General features: G+C 39.8%; 1 protein-coding gene across 4 annotated transcripts in view; it reads right to left on the bottom strand.

Moving 5' to 3' along the window:
- PARD3B (par-3 family cell polarity regulator beta) overlaps positions 1-26,871 on the bottom strand; it is a 1,015,202-nt gene that overhangs the window by 279,822 nt on the left and 708,509 nt on the right. For all 4 annotated transcript variants that reach the window (XM_011285494.3, XM_019838515.2, XM_019838513.2 and 1 more), the window contains 2 exons: positions 16,522-16,728; positions 15,546-15,783 (listed from right to left, as the gene is read on the bottom strand). In XM_011285494.3, the coding sequence (XP_011283796.1) occupies positions 15,546-15,783; positions 16,522-16,728 (445 nt within the window). The remainder of the gene's footprint in view (positions 1-15,545; positions 15,784-16,521; positions 16,729-26,871) is intronic.

Raw genomic sequence — 26,871 nt, 5'->3', positions numbered from 1 at the left:
TTTCCCCCACACTATTACACCAGTAAAATAAAGGATCAACTTATTGAAATATTGGCCCAGCTAGACTTTCTTCCATTAACAATCAGTTGAGACACATTTTTAAAGCAACAGCTTAAATGAATGGCTGTGTGTCTGTAATAATTTTGACTTAAAATGTCAACTGTATTTGAGATGCCATGTGCATTTAATCAATGTCTCTGCATTGTAAAATAAATATACTTCCGTGTGACTGCTATGCCAGCCATAAATCATAATTCACAAAGACAAGAACATCTTACCCTCTCTATTGACAGTTGTTAATGACAATACTGATTAAAATGGAATCTGCCTGCCATATTATTGTTAAACAGTCTATTAGAATTTCTATTACATCCTATAACCTACCACTATTTCTCTTTATGCTGATACATCTCTTATGGAATAAAACATGATAGACAGTTAGATTTAAAGTTTAACACTAAAAATGCAGAACTAAACAGCAGAGCTTATCACTAGGTTGTAACCTGTATTTCCAAAATTAAGAGAGTTCCTTCTGTTAGAGATTCCAGTATTCAATAAACTTGTTTCTCTCTTTTACAATACTTGAGTCTTACAAAATGAATACTTTGGATAAAAAAAAAACTAGAAGAATAAAAACATCAATTGTTATTTAAGAACCACATCAGCCTATGGAGATGCCTACTAGAAACTGTTAGTTACTATTTCTAGAAGGGATTTCCTGGAATCAAGAATTATTTCAGTGATCCATTGTGGAATGCATACTGTGGGCAAGGCAGTGAGCAATAGCAAATATGCTGTCAGAAACGCCTAACACCTCAGGATCACTGCGGAAAGGAATTAGAGTCCCACTAGCCATGATGGATAATGGCTGCAGGAATTACATAAAGACAAAGAGGATGACCTAGAGAGGTCAGCCAGCTAGTCTAGAAGTGGTGCACTTGAGCATATTCCACTAGCAGCACAGCCCATGTGGTGAGGAAAATAAATGGCAAATGAATTCTTGAAAGGTATGATCCACAGGGTTCAAGGAAAACTATCCTGTAAGAAAGACACGGGGCTGGAGATGCAGCCAGGAATGAGTATTCCAGGCATGACCCATCAGAAATAGGCAAGTTCCCCTATAACAGTGCTCTAGTCTAAGACAACATGGTTCAAGCTGAGGTCTGCATGGGACTGTGCTTGGACTACCAGATGCTAAGATGTGGAAGGTGTTTATACAAAGCTGACCAGCGTCAGGAGAGAGATGCCTGAAAGTCAGCCCAGCTCTGTGTTTGGTTCAAGAGACCAGCAGGACCAGGAGAAACCTGAAAATTGGGTTATGTTTATGAGGAGATATGAGGGGAAGGTAGAGGGAAGAAAAATGAAGCAAAGACAGAGACACTAAGAAGAACACAAAAATTTATAAGACATGGATCTTATACTCAAGGTAGTGTAAACTCAGTGGAAAATATCAAGATGATCCAGGCCAACTCTAACACACGTCTTGAGGAATCAGCCTCGGCCAATGACTTTTCTATGTGGCTGAGTATATGGGGCTAAGAAGATGCTGGGTGAGCTGGAGTTAGAAGGACTGAGAATGGGGGCGTCTGGGTGGCTCAGTTGGTAAGTATGTGACTCTTGATTTTGGCTCAGGTCATGATCTCATGGTTTGGGTTTGTCGGATGAAACCCCACGTCTGGCTCCATGCTGAGAACGCAGGACCTGCTTGGGATTCTCTCTCCCTTACTCTCTGCCCCACCCCCAGCTCATACGCGCTCTCTCTCTCTCTCTCTCAAAATTATTTAAATAAATAATTTAATTTAAAAATAAATAAATATTTAAGTAAATCAATATTTAAACAAAATAATGTAACCTTTTTTTAAAAAAGAAAAGGACAAGTAAGGCCTATCACGTCCCCACATCTGTCCCCGCATCTGCATTTGTAGGGACATTCCTTGGCATCTTTGCTTATTTTTAACAATGAAAGCACTATTATTTAAATGAGTGTTAAATGCCTCGGTTTTTGGATTACTCTTGTTGTGTGTGTGTGTGTGTGTGTGTGTGTGTGTGTGTGTGTGTGAATTTCTCCCTCTACTTCCCTCTCCTCGCATCACAGTATAGAGGAGGAAGCTGTAATTGAAAACAGTAAAACCAGATGAAGGGAAGAAGGTAGGATAAATAGGAAAAATGTTCCGATAGCAAGTTCCAATTAACCTGTCAAAGGGTCTTTACAAAAGTGTTTCAGTAATCATATCAATGTAGACATTAAATGCCCTACACAGGGGAAATGACAGAGGCATGAGAGAAATGGAGGAGATGGGCCGGGGAGGCTGGTACACAGTGTTTGGGTCAAAGTTCTAGGGAATTGGTCAAAGCCACTCCTTTCATTTTACAGTCCATCTTCATCATAAAAGCTGTTCCTTCATACACTTTGAAAATTCCAAGAGGCAAAAGGAAAGCAGAACAAATCTATGCTATTGATTTTCTACTATACATTGACTAGAGTTCAAATTTAAAGTGGAAAATTATAGTCCCTGGGGGAGAAGAAGCCTATCGATGGGAGGAACTACTACCGAAAGCCCTAAAATTAGGGTTTTTACTGTTCACCGGTGATTTTGTCTGCAATCATAGTTACAACCATTATTTTTGGTCGATGTGCCCTTCAGCTCGCTCTTTCTTGAGTTTTGAATTTATATAATATTTTTAAGGATTCTTTTGTTGGCAAGTGGGGTGCTGCTTTTAGTCATTCTTTGCTGAGACCTTTCTGCTTTGATTCCCCGAGTTAGAGGGCTTTTTCAGATACCAAGAAAGCCTTAAGAGAAGAGATGGCCGCTCAGGCTAAGGTAAGCACAAAAAATTAAGATAATAGAAGAGTTCACTCAACTTTTCTCTCACAGCTTTCATTCTTTCATATGTTGTTGTTGTTGTTGTTGTTTTAATTTGTAGTATACTTCTTTTGGTTTGTGGTATTACAAACAAAATTAGTTTTTATTTTTGTTTTGTTTTTCAATGAATTTTTATGACTGGAGGGGCACATAAACAAAAGGTAGGGAGGGGCAGCGGATAAAATCCGCTAATAATAAAATGCAGACAGACTTGCTTAAAACTGAACAGTTTCCAGGGGTTTTGGTGATCAATCTGGGATGAGCTCACTATTCTAAAACAGACCAATGGACACACCGAGTATGAATATGTTTAAAGGCCAAATTTTCCACCTTGCCTCGAATGAGGTCTTCTGTTTTGGCAAGTTACATGTAGTAGTCTTGAGCCACCTCCCTCAATTCCGTGCCATTTCACTTTGTTAAACTGACTTTTCGGATTGCCAGCCCGTACCGGCTTTAGTCTATAGACCCATCTGCGCCATAAGCATTATCAGCCAATGGCCAAGCAGTTGACGATCGCAATGACAACTTATGCACATACTGCAAGTGTACAGAAGGTGTGTATCTCCCAGGCAAAGACAAACTGCCAATCAAGAAGGTAATTGTGCAAGTAGGTTTGGGCATCTCACTTTCAGTATTTTTACCAAGTACACTGCAAACGGTCTGACCATACTTTTATGGGACCCATGGAAGCTCTGCTTATTTAAAAGGAGCTTAACACATTGTATGTTACTTTACTGTTAGGACTTCTGTACCCTACCACCCTTTAAGGAAAGATCGCAGGTACCAGGAGAAGACATCTGACTTGTTGCCTGTGTTCTCTCCAAACTGAGCACTGAGACGGTCACTTATAAGACAGTCCGTCAGTATTTTTTGAATGAACGAAAGATGTCAGGGGAACAAAAAGAAAAGATTGGCTGCATGCTTACAACATGCTTGTTGTATACTTACCAGGTACTTGCTTAAATGTATTGAATAAATTATTTCAGAAAAGATTTGGGATCGCTCCACTCAACCTAGAAAAGCAGCTTGGAAATAGATATAAAAATCCATGTATTTAAAAAAAAGCCCAGGGTCTGTTTCTTAGGGGCGAAGAAGTAGAGAGGGTATACACCTGAATTCCAACCACAATTATGGTTATAATCTCACAAAATGGCTCTTAATTTTAAATCCCATTTTAATTGCTAATAATTTCGTATTTATGGGTCATCTTAATTAGACAGTGAGTCTAAGCAAAAGGTTCATGCTGTATATTTTTTTCTGGGTTTCCCCAGGGTAGCACTTAATAGATAATCAAGTAATAAACCGATTGGCAATTTTTTTCATATCGTTTTAGATGGATATTTATCATTTTTAATTTTAAAGTACTTCAGGGAGGTCAATTCTACAACCTGTTCAGAAACCTCATTCCAGTGCTTAACAACTGTCTTCTTTTTTATATCTAACCTCATTTTTTTTTTCTGATAGTGATTTTGGCCCATTTTCTCTAGCCCTGTCCTCAGTGGAGATGGAGAACAGCTGGTTACTATTACCACTTAACTCATCCTTCAACCTTTTCTTCAAACAGAAATTAAAAAAAATAATTAACTCCCAATGCAGTTCACCCTCTTTCTTCTTTTTGAACCACTTCCGCTGTTTTCATTATTTTCAGTACTATTATCTAGAATGACTGAAGGGCACAACACATTAATATCCAAATAGGTCTATTCTAATTAGCACACCATCATGCCGTTAGACAGCAAAAACTCAGTAAGGGCCAACACTGTGAAAGGTGTTGTGAGGGAGCCACTTTGTTTAGAGGAATTTCTGATCGCACTGAGGACAGGAGACAAAGATGTAAAAACCTGAACTAAAACCCAAGCCTGCCTATGGGAAGTCCAAAATCAGAAGATTGGGGGCGTAGGAGTTTTGATGAGAAAAAGAGACATGCAGTTCAAAGAAGGATTCATAAAGGTGATGGGGCTTAAGGTGGGCTTCAGAGGGAGAAAGCAGGACTGAGAGAGAGAGAGAAAGGGAGGGAGGAGGTGCTGTCTTAGGGTTTCGCAAGGCTCGTTTTGGGTAATCCGTTAGAGTGGTGAGTTTGCACAAAGGAACAGTTGAAAACAATGATAGAAAAATAAATTAGGATGAATATAGAGGGTATTGAATGCCAGCCTAAACAATTGAACTTTGGGAGCTGACAGCTCCCATGTGGGGGCTCCCAGGACTGGCTGCATCAGAATCATCCAAGACACCCAGGCCTCATCCTAGACCTCTGATGTAAGGTCCAGGGATCTTTAATCGTAACCAGCTCTGAAGAGGCTCCGGAGGACTGTTGGATTTTGAGAACTACTAGGTAATTGGGAACCTCTTGGCTCCTAGAGCAGAACTGGTTCTATTTTAAGAACACTTTATGGGCCGGGCGTTTTTCATATATCATCTAATTCACTCTCAAAGCAATTCTATGAAGTAGATGCTATTATTATTCCAATTTTACAGAAGAGGAAACTAAGCACAGAGTAGTTAAGCAGGTGCCGAAGGACCAACAGCTAAAGAGAAATGTAGCTGGAGTTTGAACCTAAGTAGATTTGGCTCCAGAGGATCTGTTTCTTGCCACTAAGCTACAGTGCATTTTAGTGGAGAAGGTTTTCATTAAATATTTGATCACCAAATGAATACATGACCATTAGCTATGCCTAGGATGAACTGGAATGAAGAAAGGAAGAAAGCAGGCAGTTAGGAGTTTGTTGAAACAACCTCATTATAGAAGACAAAGACCACGGTTAGCGAATGATGATGGAGGTGGAGGCTGAGATGGAAGAGAGTCTTTTGCACACATCAGCAGGGTTGCTGGCAAGACAGTGGGCTCTCGGATGGCACGGGATTCCTGGCAGTGCCTCCTACAGAATCAGGAACGTCGGGATGAGCTGGTGACTCAGATGGGTGGATGACGCATGAGATTTCAGCCATGTTGAAGCTGAGGTTGAGGCAAGGCCACCATGCAGAAATGATCAGCAGCTAGCTGGAGAAGCAAAATTGGACTGCCTCCAAAATCCTGTTAGATATTATTTAGCATGGTTGAGATAATAGTCCTAGATGTGCAATCCAATAATATTTGTGTATCTCTTATCCATTTTTCAATTTGTGTATCTCCTCTGTCTGTCTGTAATTGTTCTGGGAAGACTCTGGCTTATATGGTTATTATGCCAAAGATTCAAGCCTTTTCCCTTAATTACAAACCATCTCATATTGTTAAATTGCTCCTTCATAGGTTGGCTTAAGACAGGAAAATCCAACAAATAGCAAAAATAAAAAAAAAGTATGGGTTCTACAGGGTGTATGAAAGTAGATACAGAATTATGGCTGGTGTCAATGCATTTTTAGATGCTAATACAATAGCAGCAACGATTAAGAGGGGTCTGGGTATTATTATCAGTTCAAATCTGGCTCTCAGCAGGCAGATTCACTTCTCAATGTCTCATTCTTTGTTACCTGCGAAATAAAGCTACTATTTGCCACCCTCATCTCCCATGCATCTTAAAGATGGATGCTAGCAAATTACATTGAAGTTCTCAGATAAAAGGTGCTAAGCAAAGAACTAATTTCATTTTTCCCTCAAGCAAATTATTAAATCTATACATGTCATTATCTAATAGTATTAAGTAAACATTGCACAAGGACACGACATTGTGCTGGACATGCTACAAAGCAAATTAGGCAAATGCAGTCACAACCAGGAACTTGTAAGTGTTTATATATATGAGTAAACTTGCTGTTAATATGTTTTATTAGTTATTTAATACGAGTATGCAAATAGGTCCATTAGGAAATCCTTTGCATTTTATTAATCCAGCATTTTAAATGATTATATTTCACCTTAAATGCTAATGAAGTTTATTTATTAATGTGTATCTTCCACTTTAGCACCTGTGAAAGTTCTCTTTAGCATATCAATTTCTTTAAAAGTTAAGCCGACATCTTTCTTTTTTCCACTGGACTTTTGTTCTGATCTGTTAACAAATCTAAACCTCATTATCCAAGAAAAGTAATGAGATAAAGGGGTCTATTTTTCTTCGGTGCTCTTTCATAATTCACATTACCGTTAATGGGAGTTGTGCACGCATATTAAGAGAAGAAGAGAACCCTAATTACACAAATAAGCCTTTTGGTTGACACTCTGTGTGATCATTTGTTATTATGAAAAATACGAGAAAATCGTCTTGCTTTGGACAGTCATAAACAGAGCGACGGAGGAATCGAGATTACATTTGGTAGGAAGAAAAGGAGATGAACAGCAATCAGCTTTTAAAATGATTTTGAAAACAAGCTACCCATACATTTTTATACTAATTAACTCCATCTATGCCCCTCGCTGCTCTATGAACATATACTGAAAGAAAACAGATAGAGTGATAAACAAACATTTGCAGGCATGCGTGACAGATGAAAAAAATTACTAAAGTCAGACACCAAATAAACTCTGTGCGTGGGGCACTGCAGCGGCTCATTTGTCTATGCACTCAGCCCATCTGTCTCTGGGTCTTCTTTGACTTAAGAAATAAATGTTGGCCACACAACCCTAAATTTGTTTGATCCGAATTTAATCTATACTTTTTAGTTACCATACTTGCCTCTATCTTCATCATTTTCTATCACTTGCCCTATTCCCAGAGGCTCTCTTTCCACTTCTTTAGGTTCTTCTGTTTGCAATCTATTCCTATTGTGATGCTAATTTTCCTCTCTGGTGCTTAGTTGCAAACGAACAAAAGCTAGGATGTATAATACATAAATATATAAATATTATCAGCTATCACACCACTGGGTTTAATGGCAGTCAATATCGGTATATTACACTCTCTACTTTGCAATTCCATTACGGGCTCAACACTGCTGGTCATAAAATGTAGCATTCTGAGCCCAGGCCTGTGATAGTAATAATGAAAAAAAAAGGGGGGAGGGGGAGGGTCATTTCTCTTCCTAACTCGAATGAAAAATTAAAAGTGCTAGGGCACTTAGCTCAAAGGAAAATTGGCAAATTAGTAAAATGAAGAAACAAAATATTCGTGGTTCATATTATGAAAGAGAAAGTAAATAATTTAAGATGAATTGTGAGGTGAGAAAATGCAGTTACCAAAAAGACAAAAAAGAAGCCTAATAAAATTTCAATGTATTTCAGCTTCTATTCCTTTTTCACTCAATCGTAGTGAGCCATGAAAAAGGATGGATGGTTGTACCTGTAAGTATCCTTTGACATGCAAATGTATTTCTTTGCCAGTTATATATTTCTCTCATGCTCAATACATGTAGCCATTTCGCCCTGATCCTGTAAGGTCCTCTGTTTTCAATGTATTTCTGTATACAGCTTGCAGCTGAATGAAGAAGTTTGACCTACTTTGGCTTTCATGTTTCATCTGAAATTTCATGTTTCAAACTGGCCTCTACTTCATGAAGCAAAGCACCTTATCTCCAGCTTGTTGTTGGCCTTTTTGCCTTTGGGGAAATGACTGTTAAAATTTCATTGGCCTGGCTACATTAGATAGGTTACCCTTCATACCCATAAAGTTGAAGGGATACCCAGACATTTTACAACCACTATCTAGAAAGAGGTAATGACAGGCACAGCCACATTACATTTATTGTACATGAGACCTATAACAGCCGTTATGGGATCAAGGTAAAGAGGAAAAATGTATGACAGATGTCATGCTCCCTGGAGATTTAAGTATTCAGTCTCTATCTAACCTAATTTAAAAATCAAGTCAAAATGTATCTTTATGGGTAATGTATTATAAGACAACTTCCAAGGCAACTCAATGAAATAACTATGAGCCATGCACCGAGAATATCAAGTCCAAAACCCATCCACACACTCTGGTCTGAAATAAAATACATGAAGGAAAAAAATACAAAAGAAAAAAATCCTGTTTCTCCATTTGAGTCCATTTTCTATTCGTATTCAATACCACCAAATAATTAGATGACCTTTGAAAACAGTTCAAGTTATATTTAGAAAGGAGTGACCCAAAGCTTATAAGATAGAAATGACTGAATTTTAGCTATGTCATTACTTCTTATAGTTTATTAAACAAAATTGTACAGTCTGAAGAAAAATTAGCATGACCCAATAGCAATTAGAGGGAAAAAATGAAACAGAAATTCAATGGGCTCCAAGTCAAAGGCAGAATCTGATGGCTGGCTAAGGCCACGCAGGGAGACAAAAAGTAAAGCCTACCAAGTCAGGCGCTACAGTGACAGATTTGCCTACATCAATCAACTTCAATTTCACAACAACTTGGAGGTGTGTTACAGTCCCATTCACTGCTGAGTAGACTGAGACTCAAAGGGATTAATGAAGGCCACAGAGGCTGTAATGAAAAGGTTTTTAACTAGGTTAAGTATTAATTAATGGTGATGATGTCTGTGTTGTTTGTGGTGATGGAGGAAGGTGTGTGTGTGTGTGTGTGTGTGTGTGTGTGCGCGCGCGCGCGCACACAGAAGTGTTCCTTTTATTTATTTATTTTTTTCATGTTTATTTACTTATTTTGAGAGAGACCAAGAGCACACATGTGTGCAGACAGGGGAGGGACAGAAAGAGAAGGAAAGAAAGAATCCCAAGAAGGCTCCTCCCTGTCAGTGCAGAGGCTGACTCAAGGCTTGATCTCACAAACCATGACACTATGACTGAGCCAAAATCAAGAGTCAGATACTTAACCAAATCAACTACCCAGGTGCCCCAGAAGGTGCTCCTTTTAAAACAATCCACAGTAAGATGCCCTTATGTAGAGTTGCCCTAGTTTCAATAAAACAGTATATTAGTATAAAACCAATGAAACATAGACATTTTAGCATTCCCAAAGGTTAGAAATAAAAAGCTGATGCCTCTAGATTAAAAAAAAATTCCTCTGTCATTAGGATTCATAATTTAGTCTTTTCTATGTAGAAACTGAGCCAGCGTATCACTGGGGTATACCTACCTTACCTGAGTTAAGAAACAAAGAATATCCAACTGGGCACCTGGCTGGCTCAGTCAGTAGAGCATGTGACCTTTAATCTTGGGGTTGTAAGTTCAAGCCCCACATTAGGCATGGAGCCTACTTAAAAAATAAAAAAAAAAGAATATCCAACTGATGGGCTAGGAGGAATAGCACTGACACAGACAGCTACAAATCAAGTCCAGCATTTAGATTACAGCCCACATGTCTTCAGAATGTTTACTTCAGGTGTAATAGGCCTTTATGTACTAAAATAGACACAGTTTGGGTTAGCGTTTTGTTATAGCTTTATGTGAGGTTGGTTTAAAAATAACCTCATATTCGTATGCTGAAAAAGAAAAAAAAAAAGAGCAGGCATAAAGTGATTTGGCTTTAGGACCACAGCATGCTAGGTTCTGATAACAAATCTGCTGAAATTAAGTGGAGCCTGGGCAGATACACAGCCTGTTAGGCAGTTAGTTACTATGGGGGAGATGACCCCATCCCTTCTGACTTTACCTTCTTCATAACACCTGCTACAGTCTGAAATAATCTCAATTATTTTGAGTTACTTGTTTATTCTCTCCTCGTCACTGGAATGCAAATTACGCAGGAGCCACAGCCTGGCTGTCTTGTTCAGCACCAAATAAATTGACTATTGATTCCCTCAAGTTGACAAGGTAGTGCTTTGTCCCAGAGGTATCCATCCCAGCCAAATGTCTCACCTCTCCCTGGGAAATCCATTGCTACAAGTAATTTACATGTTTATGTGATATTTTGCTTGTTTGGTTTTACACTCACTGTAAGACATTCAAAAGTCTTTGAGTTTTCCTTCATTAAAACCAAAAAAACAAAACAAAACAAAACAAAAAACCCAAAGAACACCATAAAAGCAAGGACTTCATTGGTGTATGCCTAGTGACTAGAACAGTGCCTGATGCAAAATAAGGCTTGGATAGATAATGTGGAATAAATGAAGAGTAATTATGAATGCGCTTGGCAAAGAGTAAGCATTCAATATACATTATTAATCAAATGACTATGGGCAAACAAATTTTTGAAACAGAGGTGACGTTTTCTATTGGCAGGTTTAGCACTTTGTTATTTGCTAATCAAAGCAAAGTCAACAAGGAGTTTACTAGGCACGCTTCCTTCTGGTACCAAATGGCACAAAGGGTATAGAAAAGGTACTTGATCGAGGTCAAAGTTTTCCATTCAGGGTCCAGCACAAGTTGATAATTCAAAGGTCTTTGAAGTGAGTGGCCTATACTATCAAAAGGAAACAACAGCAAGTATGATATAAAGGAATGGATTTGAAATACAGATCTGTGACAGAATTCAGTTTAAGGAACGTAAAGATCCACGAGGTTATTAAATAATTAAGAAATCAGGGACTGAATGCTAGGCTTTCCACTCTAGACAGGGCAAGATTTTGTTAGCTAAAGGATATTTCTCTTCAATGCTTAGAAAATATCTGCTAGAGCCCAGGAAAGCAGCCTGGGGCTGACAGCATTTGGCTTGTGTACTGAGGGGGTCTGAGCCTCAGATTGCAAGGAGCTGTAAGGAGCCACAGGCATGGTAGCGGGTATTGCCATGAAGAGTACAATGCCCTAAGGAAGCCAGACACATGATGAAAAAATTGAAGCGCCTCGATCCCTAACGTTCTCTTTCAACAGCAGGTAAACAGGATTCGGAGAAACTAGGAAAGTGGGTAGGTTCTTGATCTGCATAGTTTGCCATCATAATTCATGGCCTGTGTAAGGGCCACAGTTGAATCTACGAGGAGGTAATTCTGAAATCAGCAAAGCATACTGGAACCAGACCACACATTGAAAGGTATGAATTAATGAGATCCCCGTAAGTTTTTCAAAAGGATCAGGAGGAGGTCAAATTAACTAACGAGCTAAACCATAGGACTACATATCATGAACACAAACGGACCAGCTGATATCAGAAAAGCACACAACACTTAGCTTTTTACAAGCGAGAGCAAAGCCACTGCTAACACATTCGCTCTTTCATGGCGCGTGGTTTGGTGAAGGGAGGGAGACCATTTCGGTCCCCACTCGTGCCCTCAGCCAGGTGCCACTGTACACGGCACAGGGGCAACATCCTACATTAAAGCTCCATGTCGGGAGAGTGGCTGCGAACGCAGATAATGGAAAAAATAATACATATTTAAACCACACACCCAACTCCTAGGGAAGCTTAAAGCGATCAATCTTTTTTAAATAAGAAAGAAACTAAGTCAATAGCATCTGAGCAACAGATGAGAATTCAAGCAAAATCTGTTGGCTAATGGTAACAGCTTTTGTGTTCTTTGCTGTTGAAAGTGTGCATGTAGCAGCAACTCCAATATGCTCGCAAACTCAGACGCAAAGGCTATGGAAAACAGTTGCTATTTTTACACTGGAGATAAAATCAAACACCACCTTTCAGATCTTAATTTTGCTAAAACAGGAGAAGGAAACAAAGCGGAGTTGCTAGATGTCGAAAGGATCTAGGGCCTGTGATTTCCAGCACAGGCCAATATGGCGTCTATTGGGCAACACAAAAAATAGCTGTCTCTGAATTATGGGCAACGGGGCCTGAACATGCCAAATCAAAGCATCTGAAACGAAACACAGAGCTAAGGCTTGATTTAGTAATATTCTAGAAAATGGGATATGTGAAGTTCGAACAGTCTTTATATGTATAGCCTACTCTAGTTAAATCGTTACAGTTTTTTTCTTCAACACCTTAGATTAAAGAGGAAATTGTTTCCTTATAAATGAGTACGATATTGTAGAAGTAGTAATAGTAATTACAACAACTGTATTAGTTTTCTATTGATGCTGTAAAAAGAATTTCTATGAACTTAGTGGCTTAACCAATAGAAATGGGCTGAAATTAAGGATTTGGCAGGCTACGTTCCTTTCTGGAGGCTTTCCAGAGAGAATCCACTCCTCTGTCCTTCCCAACTTCTAGAGGCTGCCCTCATTCCGTGGCTCATGGCCACCTCCCTCCAAATCAAAGCCAGCAATGTTGCATTCCTCTGTACCTTCCTTCCATAGCCACATCTTCTACTTTTAAGGCTCCATGTAATCACCGTGGGCCATTGGGGGAAATCCAGGATAATCACCTTTATCTTAAGGTCAGCTGATCAGCAACCTTAATTCCATCTGCATCGTGATTTGCCTTTGTCATACAACATAACATTCACAGGTATCAGGGTTTGGGACATGGACATCTTTAGGTGGCCATTATTCTGCTTACCACAATAATTAACATTTATTGAGTGTGTATGTCTTGCCAGGTGCCATTCTAAGCATGTTACGTGTAACCAAACCAATATAATTCTCATCATAATGGTATATTCTAATTCTCATTTTTCAGATGAGGAAACTGAGGCACAGAGATTAAATAATGTGGCCAATGCTACCTAGAAAGAGAGGTAGAAAGGCCGGGACTGAATTTAGCATTCCCCATGCAGAGCCTGCACTGTTAACCTCTGAGCTCCATAAATAAATTCAAAGGCAATTCTCTCTATATATTTGTATTGTGTGTGTCATTATTATCAGGATGCTTAAAGCATAGCCCTCAAATTCTGGCAATCATAATAATTACCTGGAAAAAGGGCAAGTTTAACATTCAAAATGTCAACTGGAAAGACAGAGTCTATAGAGACCACCAGGAAAAACAAACCAATGCCTACTGAGAAATTTGTCCCCCTGTGTCAGTATTATCTGCATTGCCTAAATGTGACGTTGCAATTTCAAGATCTCTCTCTCTCTTTCCATATATATATATATATATATGTATATATATATATATATAATAACAGATTATATTTATGTTCATGTGTTATATATGAATAACAGACATGGAACAGAACTTGCGTTTCTGTCTGAAATTTCAGTTGAAAAATCCCAAACTGAAAACATCTGATGACAAATGCCACCCAGCATTCTTGACAGAGACATCTCCTAGGGGCTTAATAAGAAGTAGCCAGCATCACCTCTCACCTCTCACCTTTAGCCCATGGAAAAGTAGACCCTGAGAGAGGGATTTTCTGTGATGGAGAATTACAGGAATACAGAAAGTAATGCAAAGGGGTATCTCCCCCTCACACCCCCAATAAAGTAAATAAGAAGGCTGCAAGAACACCCCTGAGAGAATGTGAAGGCCGTAGAGGAGACGGCAGTGCCCCTTCCTACCTGTTTGCTTGAGACCTGTAAACATTTACTGACCCGCTCCCTTCCCCATGCATGCGAGCTTGGAAGGGTTTGGGACGTGGCTGTCGAGCTAGGGAGGCACAAAATGGGGCTCGGCTCTGCCATAGAGAAGTCTGAACGTGCCAGGCTGGTTGGGGCATCCCTACGGCAGGATGAGGAGAGAGGGGAGCAACGGGAAGAGGCTGCGTTTCTATCTTTTGGGGAGGGCAAGAGCTCAGCAATTCCAGCGAGCCAAGTGGATGCTGCAGAAGGAGGGTTGGGCTACAGCCATCTCGAACTGCCACCATCACAGTCTCTCCGCCAGGGGTGGGGGGAAGGAGACCTCTGGGTGTGCTGTGTGAGGTCAGAGATGAAGGGCCAGAGGGTCTCAGGAGGTCAGTGGGAAATGTATCTCCTAGGTAGCGGCCATAAGGAACTCCTGAAAAATCTACAAAAATAGCCCACAAAGGCCCCCGTCAGCAGATTATGCCAGATCCAGACACCTGTTTGAGTACAACTCCACCACTATTTTAATAAGGCCCTTCCTTCCCTCCCCGCCGGGTCCAGAGACTCAGAAGCAGGAGAAGGTGGAATCTACCACCACATCGTGGGGCCCCTCCTTGGGGTTGAGGCTTGAGGGGCAGGGCCGGGAAGTTTCGAGAACATTAGACTGGCATTTTAGACCCTGACGCAGAGGCGGTTTTAATCCCCAAAGCGACCAGAAAGCCATCAGCTGGAGTAACGTCATCAAATTGTGGACACTCTGTCAGTGTCAACAAAGCAGATCTGGGAGCAGCTGTAGGAGAAGAGACAAAGTGCTTTTCTGACTGTGCCCTGCTGAGCCATGCCCGTTGGACAGGCTGGCTGCATACGGAATCTCGTGCCCCAGCCCCGCTGAGTTGGGAGAGCGGGTACGCTCGCCTCACTGCGAAAAGGAACACGGTAAGACTCAGGGCGACATGTGAAGCCCAGCAGCTCGTGTGAGGAGGGTCACCGACCAAGAACAGGCTCATGTGACTCCAGATCCAGTGACATGTCCACTGACCACAGGGCTTCCATGGCTGAGAGCCGATGCACCCGCAGGCCCGGCCACGCACACACCTACCACTACGCGGCAGGTGAGGGCGGTTCAGTACCCTGTGTTCTCTAACTCCGAGCAGGTGTTGTAGAGGCAGCAGCTGGGGACTTCCTCGCCTCTTGCTTTCCCTATACGGATGGAAGAGGCGCCCAATTTACCTGCATAACGCTTTGGTACCAAGGACCGCGGGCACTGCCCGTAACTCTATCAGGCATTAGCCTTCCTTTCACAACAAATTTCTAACAGCCTCCTGCCATCACCACGAGCTTCCGGAGCCACCCAAGAAGGCTCCTTCTGCTTCTGCAGAAAAGGAACAAGCACATTCGCAATTTAGATTTTTTCCCATTTGGCTAAAAAGGAAGGAAAGCCTGACTTTTTTCCTGGGTGCACACAGATGAGCGATCTCACCAGGAGAAGCCAGAAAGCAAAAGAATCCTGTGGTGCTTTCACAGCGGGTCCATACCTCAGCATGGCACCAAATCCTTTCTTCTTTATTTTCCTTTCAGGATCTCCGTTTTCCTCTTTCAGCTTTTTCTCCTTGACTTTCATTTTGCCTTTTTCCTTCTTCTTCTCCTTCTCTTTTGGTTTTTTGATTTTCCTGGCTTTATTTTCCACGTCCTCTAGCTCAGAGCTCCCCTGAGGGGCAGCTTCACAATTCAGAGCTCCTTGGCCGGAGCGAGAGCTCTTATCAGACAGACCGTCTGTACGGAGAGAAAAATCAATACACGTGGTCAGGGGCACTTGCCGTTAGTATATCAAGAAAAGTTCAAATGTAAAATGCAGAAGAATGAATAAGGCCTTCCAGAGTTCTACCCTTCCACGTGGCTACGTGTATCCTTTGAAGAGACAACTGCCGAAATCTGGTTACTTCGAGCAAGGTTTGATGTTGGGAGTGGGGAACAATTGGTGGTTTGGCCGGTGGTATGAAAGGTCTGATATGTGGTAAAACACTAATATCTCTGAAAGCCAGCTTGTTAACCATGATCGGCTCAGAAAGCCCATATGCTGGGAAACAAACAGGGCGAGTGTATTTCCAGGAGAGGTTTCTGAGCACAAATGTAACCTAACTGCTTCTGCCCAATTAATGCAGTCAGTCCTCAGGTTGATGCTGCTTCTAATGACTTCAATAGGAATGTCAAGAAATGCATACTTAGTGCTCCTACCCTACGGGTAAATGACAGTTGGTCCTTGTAAGAAGGTGAAGGAGAACATTTCTTTAGCATATTTGCACTGTCAAATAAATTGCATATTGTGTTACCCAATTCCATGTTCGTTAAGCCAAAGGGCAAAACATATCAGGAAAATGAATTACTTTTAATATCAAAAATATAATTGTGATCCCTAAATCATTTTTCTTCGTAGTTAAGCAGACATTCTTGCCCATGATTTGTGGATAATACTGAGATGCAGAAACCCGGGAAGGAAGCATTTTGTCCTACCAGCTTCTAACTCTTCGGGTCCATCGTAGGATTTGTCAATGGCTGCTCTGAAGCTCTCATTACAGCCACGGCCACGAACCATGTGTGGCCGGGGTCTGTGGAAGGGAAGTTCATTCTTCCTGACCTCAGCGACCGCGGTCTGTAGACTCTCCAAGGAACTGGACTTTTTCAACCCCAGAGTTGGACCGAAATCTTTGCTCGGAGATTCTGGAAAAGAAAAGGCAAAAAGTCACCCTTTCCCAAATGAGACAGTGTGGTGTAGTGGGAAAGTCTGTTGTTCCAAAAATATTTGTTTGAGCATCTTACAAAAGGGGGTGTTGAGTACGTAGGGTTGGGGCTTAAATCCCAGGTGTGCCAACTTTTTTGTGACTTGGAACAACTGGTTTGAGTTCTTGGAGCCTTAATTTCCTTTTCTATAAAGTTGTGGTGAGATTTAACACGATGATATATATTAAATAAATGTGCATATGTGCATATATGCAGACATACACAGATATATATGAGTTTGAAAGATTCCAGCAGTATCTGGAGACTATATGTGTGAGACTCTGTGTATATGTGTGCACACACACACACACATACACACACACAGGGCATCTAAGATGACGAGCCCTTCTCACAGTGCACATCCCAAATGTTCCCTACATTCTAGCTTTTATTATTTCCACCACTATTTTTATGATTATTGAGTAATATACTGCAAGGAAATCAAAGAGCATTGAAGTGATTGTAATTTTTGTGATTAAACACTTTACTCTAGTGGCTATTAATGTATCATGAAGGCAATTTATTTAGTCAATAAATAAATAAAGCAAAGCAAGAAAGAAAACAACTTGTCTGTGTCAATGCTTATTGTTCCAAATTGTCTTTCTATTTGGGTATCTAGAAAAGAAGTAATATCTAAATATAATATATAACTCCAAAAAGAAAAAAAAAACTAAGTGAATTTTAGTAGCTTGTTTTCCGATATACAATATTTTTCATTTACACTGGCTCTCCCTGCATACCTGCCCCCTTTCACTCATGCCGTGACCTCCATCCCCAGCCACAGCCAGGCTTCTGGTTGTCTACGGCAGGATTAGGCTATCTAAATACCAGCAGCACAAAGATTATTTTAAAGATGGAAGGAATTCTATCAGGGCCCTTTTCCACCAGGGCTAAAGCTCACGATCCTCTCCAGTTATGAACATTATTACCACACAGAGGCTACATTTGCATTTCTGGGAATGAACTACTTTGCAGTATTTCAATAGATGCAGATGGAGAACGCTTTAAGGATTAGGTACATAAAAGTACCTAACTCGATGCCTAAAACCGAGTAGGGCTCAATAAGCCACACCGTCTTTTCTTACTATCATCGCTATTTTTGCTTCTCCTATGGCCGCTACCATGAACCCTGCCACCAGTTTAACCCAGTGTTAAGCAAAACAAGGAATACTGAAGTGCAGCAAAGGCCTAATGCACACACGCGCACACACACAGAGCTGCATAACAATACACTCTTTTGCATATGTTCTGAATATGTTATAAGTAATCAGAATGGTGACAGTAATTCTAATAGCTAATTGCACAGCATGCTTAGTCCTGTTCTAAGTGCTTTGCCTGCATTACCTCACTACGGTCCTTACAGCAGCGCTGCTTTCCCATTTTACAGACGAGGAAACTCATGCCCAGAGAAGTGAAATGACCGGTATAAAGTTACACACTCCATATGCGTCAGAACTGGGAACTGTCCTCAGACAGTCTAACTTCAGCATTTCTGCTCTGTACTGCCTACAGATACACTTGGCCTCTGCCTTCTGCTTGATTAGAGTCAAGCTACTGACACTGGCCCACAGAGTCCTCATCTCTAGAATAAGAGCATTAGTCTAGATTTGCCCGGATAAGATTAGTCAAGCAGGCAAACACAAAGACCAGATGTTGTTTTTACAGTTTCGCCGTTAGCTTACAGGAGGCGATTCTGCACTTTGAACAATATACATGATGACAACAAACACTGCATTTTACAGGCAACAGTGTATCTTTAATCAACCCAACAGAGATGGGATCAAGTGGAAAAAAAAAAAAAAGTACCAGAAATTTCAGGAACAAATTTCAGATGCTACTTGTGAGTCATAAATACTGAGAACATGTTACTACTAAATCCAGAAAGAGGCATATTTCTAATATTCTCAGGAAGGAAGGTAAGTTGAAGAAACAGAAATTGGATAAGATCATTTTTGACAAGAAAACAAAAGGCAACATAGAGGTTTGGGGTTTTGAAGCAACAGTAAAAGCTTTGGAGTTTACAGGAAATATTTTACACCATCAAGCCCTGGGGAAGTCTGACATGAAGTTTGGTGAAAACAAGAAGATGAAGAACATTATCTGAGAAAGCTTAGTTCCTCTGTCAACAGTAGTAACCATCTTTTATTTATTAATTGCCATTCAGGAGATTATATTAGAGCCCAAACTGTAAGTATTCACGTCAACCTTTAGCAATAAATTCTAGAGAACATGAAAGTGAATAAATCATCTAAGATATAAGGCACGCTATCTAAAAGCAGCTCAGCAAGAAGTCATATTTGAGGAGAAACAAATACATTGTTACTCATTCTAAGCAAACTGAACATTAAGGATTCATGGATTTTGCAGGATTAATAGAGCCAGCAATTAATTCACCCTACAAAAATAAACAGAAGCCACAAATCGGAAGTACCAACTGATGTTGGCCACAATTACACCTAGCTTTACTGGATGTAGTATGAAGTAAAATTAAAAGCAAAAAGCGATGAGTTCTAGGTTGTAAATGTGGGCTCAAGGGTTTTGAGGCTTGGAAAAAGTGTTTATATTTATTCCTGGGGAGTCACCAGGATGTAGCAGGGGCAGACTGATAGGAGAGAGGAACATCCGAAATCAGGAAAGTCTTTGCAAGGACTCCCAGGGGGCACTGAACTGATTTTCCAAGTGAAAGGAGACTCTGACGTGGGACTTGAGCAGGGTCTCACATCTCCTTTAGGTGTCCCAGGGCTTCCGACAGAAGCTCAAGGTTATATTACTGGTTGTGGGAAGGATTATTATGTCAGTTGATGGTTATCAGCACCAAATTCCAACAAAACACTTGGAATAAAGTACCCTCCCGTGCAAAGATTGTATGGAGTGCAATAAATGGTCACATTCAATTCCTCTTACCCTCGCCCATTCAAACGTAGGTTGACACTACCTAGGAAATTCTATAGCTTTTAGAATGGGAAGACTCACTGCCTATTTTTAGCCTAGCCAGTGGCACGAATTACAGTTTTTCTAGGCTCCCATTAAAAGTAGAGGTCTCTCTGAAAGGGTAGTATAAAGTGATTAATCAAATTCAAAACCTCAGTTACCCCGGCCCATTGCAGTCATCCCCAAATATGATGACTCCTTATATTTTCTTCTGTAGTCGATGTGATACTGGCCGTGGTTGGTTTTAAACAATTATCTGAGAGAGTGATCTATGAATACCATATGTTATCAGTCTCAGAGTGGGGGGACTCTGTCCAAATTTGAGCATTTACTTGTTCCATTTTGAGCATCTACAGAACTAATCTTAATATGACTCTTCAGTGAATGATTTCCAGGCCAACCTTACTTACTTGCAAATGCCAAGGAATAAATCTTCCTTCAAACTTTATTAGCAAAGCTTTATTATTTTAACTTCTGACTTCTATATCCAGTGACCACATTCTCTGCGATCCAGATAAACGTGTCTTTCTGTCAGAAACACGAACTTGATATATACAAACTTCTTTAAACAAATGACACTACAGTTATCTAGAATGCTAAAAGAGGGATCTTACATGGTGAACATTATTCTCAAGGTGGTGTAATACAAATACGCTGGAAGTTCCATGTGCCAAATTTTTCCTGAAAATAAAAGCCTCATACAGAGATACCTCACTGACATTGTTTTTACAAGATGTTAAAATACTTTCGAAGATTCATCTGTTCCCAAATGAAGGAAGGATTGGCTTCACTGAGGGCCAGAAGCTTTCCCCACAAAGAGTAGAGGGAAATTTCAGGATCTTGTCTTTTGGTCCCACCAATCCTTAGACATAGCCACCATTCCCTGTCATCCAGAAAACCGCAGTATTATAGACAGAATGGACACACACAAGACTAAAGATTTAAAGGGGCTGTGCCACTCTTTCTCCCACAGGCATGGGACAGGTGGCATGAAAGCTACTGTCTGGGTCAACAGGTGCCATTATAGAACAGATCCTTAACACACTGAGAAACCACTGCTCCCACCTTCTAGGTAGCAAGTCCCATGTCAACGTATTACAAAACAGAAAGTCCTTCCTAGACGATTGTTTGGATATGGACCTCCGTTTCTCTGACTCAGTCTTGGATTCCTGCTCCTGCCCTACGGCTGCAGACTGCTGTTGGTTCCCTACAGGGAGGTGATTAGGATAACAGAATAAAAATCTAGAGCATTGTTAACAGTGAGTGATTAAGAGGGGAAGTCATGAAACAGCCCCCCAACCCCTACTCTGCCACCTATTTCCTGAGTTATTAACCTCAGTGCCTCAGTTTCCTCATCTGTAAAAATAGGGTAGGACAAGCGTGGAGGGGCATCTGGCACATAGTATGCGCTCACAAAGCAGTAGTGATAATTATTGTCACTGTTACTTCTGTGCCACATGTGAACATCTGAGTAAGTGAAGGCCCAGCGCAATTCATTTGGTTCGGTCTACCATTGCATTCTTCAATAAAACCATAAAGCCATTCCTACAGCAGAAAGCTGAAAAGGGCTTCATAAAGAAATAATGCCATTCCTTTTTTATTCCAAAGTTGAACTGATTTTTCAAACAGCTCCTTACATTTTTTTTTTTTCATTTGAAATAAGGTATATGCGCCCATCTGTTCCTCGCAGATAGAGGCTATCATTGGGAGGACTGCAAGTGGAGTGTTGGTTGCCCTTTCCTTAAGGCTATAATCATTTAATTAGTCTGAGATTTCATTGGCAATATTTGAACTTCCCATTCTAGCATTAAAATCTTGCAATAAAAGAATGCCTTAATCCAGAAGACCAGTAATTGGATCTTCCATTATTGATGAAACTTCTTCCAATACATTCCTATTAGAACATAAGAAATTATTTGGGGTAAGGTACTCACTTTGAGATGCATGGCAAGTTTTTCTCCCAGCTAGAGCTTTATAATTAATAAATACTTATGATAAATTAAAAATAAATAATGTATTAATTTGCACATTTCAATAACATCAATGGCCCTCAAGGCACTTAGTGAAAATTAATTATTGCCCCTCCCTCTAAAATAAAGGAATTGTGCCCAGTAGTAAATTGGGGATCAAAATGATTGCAGTGCTATTCAGGGGTCACAGCGTGAAACTTAAGAAGGCCGGGAATTCGGCAAGATAGCTTACTTTCATTATCAATTTGGCATTGCTGTATTATGAGCAATGAACTTGGGCAAATACAACGGAAATGCTTTACTTGCTTCATGGGGAGTTGTGATGTGAAATTAATAGCCTTAAAACTGTTTGAATGAAAAATTATTATAAATTCCAAGTAGGAAGTCACAACACCACTTTATGTTCCAATATATCCCGCTTTGTCTTTTTATTTTAGATTACACTTAACTGAAAACTTTGTATATTTGATTTTTTGTTGTTGTTGTTTCCCTAGAGGCAAAATGTCTTATGTGCTTTAATAGATATCATCGCAAATCCATTAGCTTAGAAAAGAAGTTCCCCATAATATCCAAATGTGGAATTTCCCAAATTATGTTATCTGTGCTAACTGTGTCCATAATGGGCCTAATTACCTTCTTGCCTATCTCAGTATTCCAAATATTGATCATCATTCCAAGCTTATCACTGTGCCCTGCTTCCTATTCATTACCATAGGGCATAATGTAATCTGGCTTATACATTATCTTCTGTCATTTGGGTCTCAGTTCTTTTACTGGCAATTTCCAAGTTCTCAGGAGCAGAGATTTTTCTTTTAAGTCTCGTAAATCCCAGGGTCTTTTATCATTTCTTGAAATTCATGTCAAATGTTCAATAATGAACTTCTCATTAAGATTCATACATTTGCATAATCTCTCCTACTCTGTCTCCAAACATTGTCTATTTTAAAGTGAAAATATCTAGAGAAAATATGGGAAGATTAGGTGAACAAATACAACACACGCTTTGATGATGAGTGTGGGCAGGGCCCTCCCAAAGTCTTCGAATCTTTGCCAAGTGTTGCTATATATGTTAATTTTCACTAAAAGTTCCTTCTTTTAGAAACTGATGGTCAAAATCTTATGCCCTATTTTGGTTCCTTTCCTGGACTCAAATTATGAGTAACAAATGTGAAGAGCTGTGAATTTATTGCACCAAAAACATTCTCATGACAGTTTTTCCACTTATTGTCTATCGTGTAGATAAGAAAATGGACTCTGTGGTTCAATTTCATGGCTAGATTATTTTTTTAAAGTTTTTAAAATGTTTTATTTTAATTTTGAGAGAGACAGAGAGTGAATAGGGGGAGGGGCAAAGGGAGAGGGAGACCCAGAATCCAAAGCAGGCTCCAGGCTCTGAGCTGTCAGCACAGAGCCTGACGCGGGGCTCAAACCCATGAACTGTGAGATCATGACCTGAGCTGAAGTCGGGCACTTAACCGACTGAGACCCCCAGGTGCCCCATGGGTAGATTATTTTTTAAAAAATATATAGCCATATTTCTGGGCAGCTTCTGTTGAGGTAACTAAAGAACTGAGACAAACCCACTCCCAGTAGTGTGGTTTGTTGTGATCTCTTGCTTTCTCTCTTACCTCGCTTATTAGGAAAATTCTTACTTGATTAAAACAACTTAAAATTGGCATTTAAGACAGTAATGAATTTAAAAAATACATAAATACCACTGGTCTCCAAAAGGAACATGGCTATAAAGGAAACAAAACAAAACTACTTTTATTATTTAACAGAAAAAAAAAAGACGTATTTGAGGGTCCAATAAACTGTCTAAAACGGCAAGCTTTTCCACCTGTGAAATAGGATCAATACAATCGATAAATGCCACCTATCATTTTCTTAGTCCTGTTGACTTTGTATCCTCAGCACAGGGAAGTACTACATAAATATTTGCTGTAGGGATAAGTGAAGGTGAAAGTGAAGGGTGGTTACAGCACACAGATGCCCCTTTTCTCCAGTGCCGTGAGTGGGGACATGGTACCTGGAGAAACACATGTCACAGTTGCCTACCTTCCTCAAAGCGCTCACACAGCTTCCTGTTCTTTGCTCATATGGCCCTTAGGTTCTTTGGTGTCACTTTCAAGGGTTTAATAATGTCTGTCCTACCCATAATTGTTCATTCATCATCTCTATGTTTTGCCTTTCTTTTTACACTAGTCATTCCCTTTGCTTAACTTCTCTCTTTGTAATATTAACCTTTTATGCCATTCCCACCTCCGTAAGTGCACTTTAAATAGTCTTGTTTTTACCCACTACCAAGAACACACCCTTAAATGTCTTCTAGCTTCTCCTTGCATACCTTGCTAACAGGCTTTTCACTCTGAACACAAACTGCTTCTATGGTTCCACTCTCTCCCCTCCCCCTCCTTTCCTTTTATCATTTACTCTTTGTATGGCTTGCTTCAACAGCACATCTTTATTCTGCTTGTGATTGTTGAGTGGTTTATGTCTTACATGGGTGTATACTATAGTACTCTCAAAATAAAGTATAATACAAAGAATTCTAGTAAGTCTCTTTAAAACCATTAGCATAACTAAAAGGTCAAACTAATTGATTTCTTGAAGACATACAAAGATGGTTTTATATGCTATAATGTAAGTTGAATACCTGCATTTTTTTAGGGTCAAACATTATTTTCGTGCTTTTGCTTTACTATTTCTCCCTTTTTTTATAGCTGACTGTACTTAAAAAAAAAAAAAAACAACAACTTCAAATTCCCAGTTACTAAGTTATTTATAGAACTGATAGAAAGTGTGTTTTTCAGTTCTGTGTCAATCTGAATAACAATCTCTCTATGGATATATTTTAAGCAAGATTTCAATCTAATGTTAAAATGTCAAGCCAAAACTAAATCAGCTATCCATGAGTGTTTACTGAGTGTTTTTTATGGCTCAGAACTGTGCTTGGTCCTAAGGGTAATAGAAGATAAGTGTAATAGTAACTAATACTTCCTTGTTGCTTTATAATTTACAAAGTTCTCTCCTGTACAACATGAGATTGTATCATACACAATTGATCTTGCCCAACTTCACTTGTACATTCATGTCCAGAGAGAGCTAGAAAGAAGAAGAAGGGTGAGAGGGCAGGTTAAAATAACCTATGTAATGAGAGCAATTTCACTCACCATTCATCTCAGTGAGAGTAGGCTCCGGAATGAGTATATCTCAGAGAGGGCAGGAGTTTGGAGAAATGAACTGTTTCCTGTGAGTCCCTGCTTTTATTTATTTTTTACCACGGGTAAGCATTATATTATTTTTTATTGAGATACAATTGACATAGAACATTGTGGAAGTTTCAGGGGTGAAAATGATGCTTTGATACACATATACATTATAAAGTGGTTACCACAATAAGGTTCATTCTCACCCTACATAATTACCATTTTTTTGTGTGTGTGGTGAGAACATTTAACATCTATTCTCTTAGTGACTTTCAAGCACATAATACAGAACTGTTAACTATAGTCTCTATGCCACGGCATGGAGTTCTGTTCTCAAGACTTATTCTTCTAATAATTGGAAGTATGTACCCTCTGAGCAATATTTCTCACTTCTCTCATCCCTAGGCTCCTGGAAATCACCATTCTGTTCTCTGGGTCTATGAATTTAGCTTCTTATGATTCCACATATAGTGAGATCATATAGTACTTGCCTTTCTCTCATTGACTTATTTCAAGTAAGCCCTCAAAGTCCATCCATGTTGTAGAAAATGGCAGGATTTCCATCTTTTTCTTTATAGCTGGATAATATTCCATTCTGTATACATACTACATTTCCTTTATCCAATCATTCACTGATGGCCACTTGGGTTGTTTCCATGTATTGGTCATCATGAATAACGCTGCAATGGACAAAGGAGTGCAGATACCTCTTCAAAATAGTGACTTCATTTCTTCAGATAGATATCCATAAGTGGCTTGCTGGATCACATAATAGCTCTATTTTTAATTTTTTGAGGAATCTCCATACTGTTTTCCATAGTGGCTGTACCAATTAATATTTCTACCAGCAGTACACAAGGGTTCTCTTTTTCCCACATCCTTGCCAACCCTTGTTATCTCTTGTCTTTTTGATAACAGGCATTGTAACAGGTAAGTGGTGATGGTCTCTGCTTGCTGCTCATGCCATGAGCATCCTATCATAGGGAGTGTCATTCTCCAGTTTCAAGATATCTATCTTTTATGGGTCCCCATGCTTAAACACAAGCCAACCACTTCATCAAATGCTTCATTGAAGAAACGGCTATCCCTTGCAGATAATTTTGAATTCTCTACTTTAAAGTGAATTTAGGGGATTTCCAATAATATTTTGTGATTTCCCTATCTCTGATGACTTAAGAATCATTCTGAGAACCCAAGTACTATATCTCATGTAAATCCCAGAACAACCACTCAACTCAACTCTCTCCCAATTCCTTTTAAAATCCCGAGTTTGCAGACAAGGAAATGTTGGCCTCAGATGTTCTGTGAGGCTTTCTTTGCTTAGACAACACATGAGTTACATTCCTCCCACTTCCTCTGAACCCTCAGAAGTAACAGATAAGGTACCTACTTTCCTCTAAGATGTTATAATCCATGTTCTGAGCAAAGATGGATGCACATGAAGTGATAACACCTGATAATGAACAGTAGTTCCTTCACATTTGTAAGGCATCCATCTGAGGATAATAAAGATCCCCAAACTTTAGAAAATAAAAATGTTTGACTCCTGGCTTCCTTGGGAGTGGTATTTCCAATAAGGACCATGTTATCTCTTCACTCCACTAATTAATTGCTTCTTCAGCGTCTACTAATAATTTACTCTTAAAAGCAATAGCTATAACAAGCACGAGTTCTGGCATCGGACCACTTAGGTTCATTTCCCATTCCCATTCTATACTAACTATGTTAATGTGCGATCTTCTCGCCCTTCTGTGACTCAGTTTCTTCATTTGTAAATTTTGCTAATTTATTACAATTGCAAATTAGTAAAATTTGTGAAATGGAGATAATGGAGCACCTTTCTCACAGGGTAGTTATGGGATTATCTGATACAGAGCTCGAACGTGATGTCTGGCACATGTAAGCATTCAGTAAACATTAGTTCATACCATATGCCTTCTCTTATGAGCAATGTTTACACTCATTAGGAGGAT

The sequence above is a fragment of the Felis catus genome, chromosome C1, assembly GCF_018350175.1.
Source record: "Felis catus isolate Fca126 chromosome C1, F.catus_Fca126_mat1.0, whole genome shotgun sequence".
NCBI classification, from domain to species: domain Eukaryota; kingdom Metazoa; phylum Chordata; class Mammalia; order Carnivora; family Felidae; genus Felis; species Felis catus.
The sequence above is the reverse complement of the archived record's forward strand: the minus strand, read 5'-3'. Positions and strand labels throughout refer to the sequence as shown.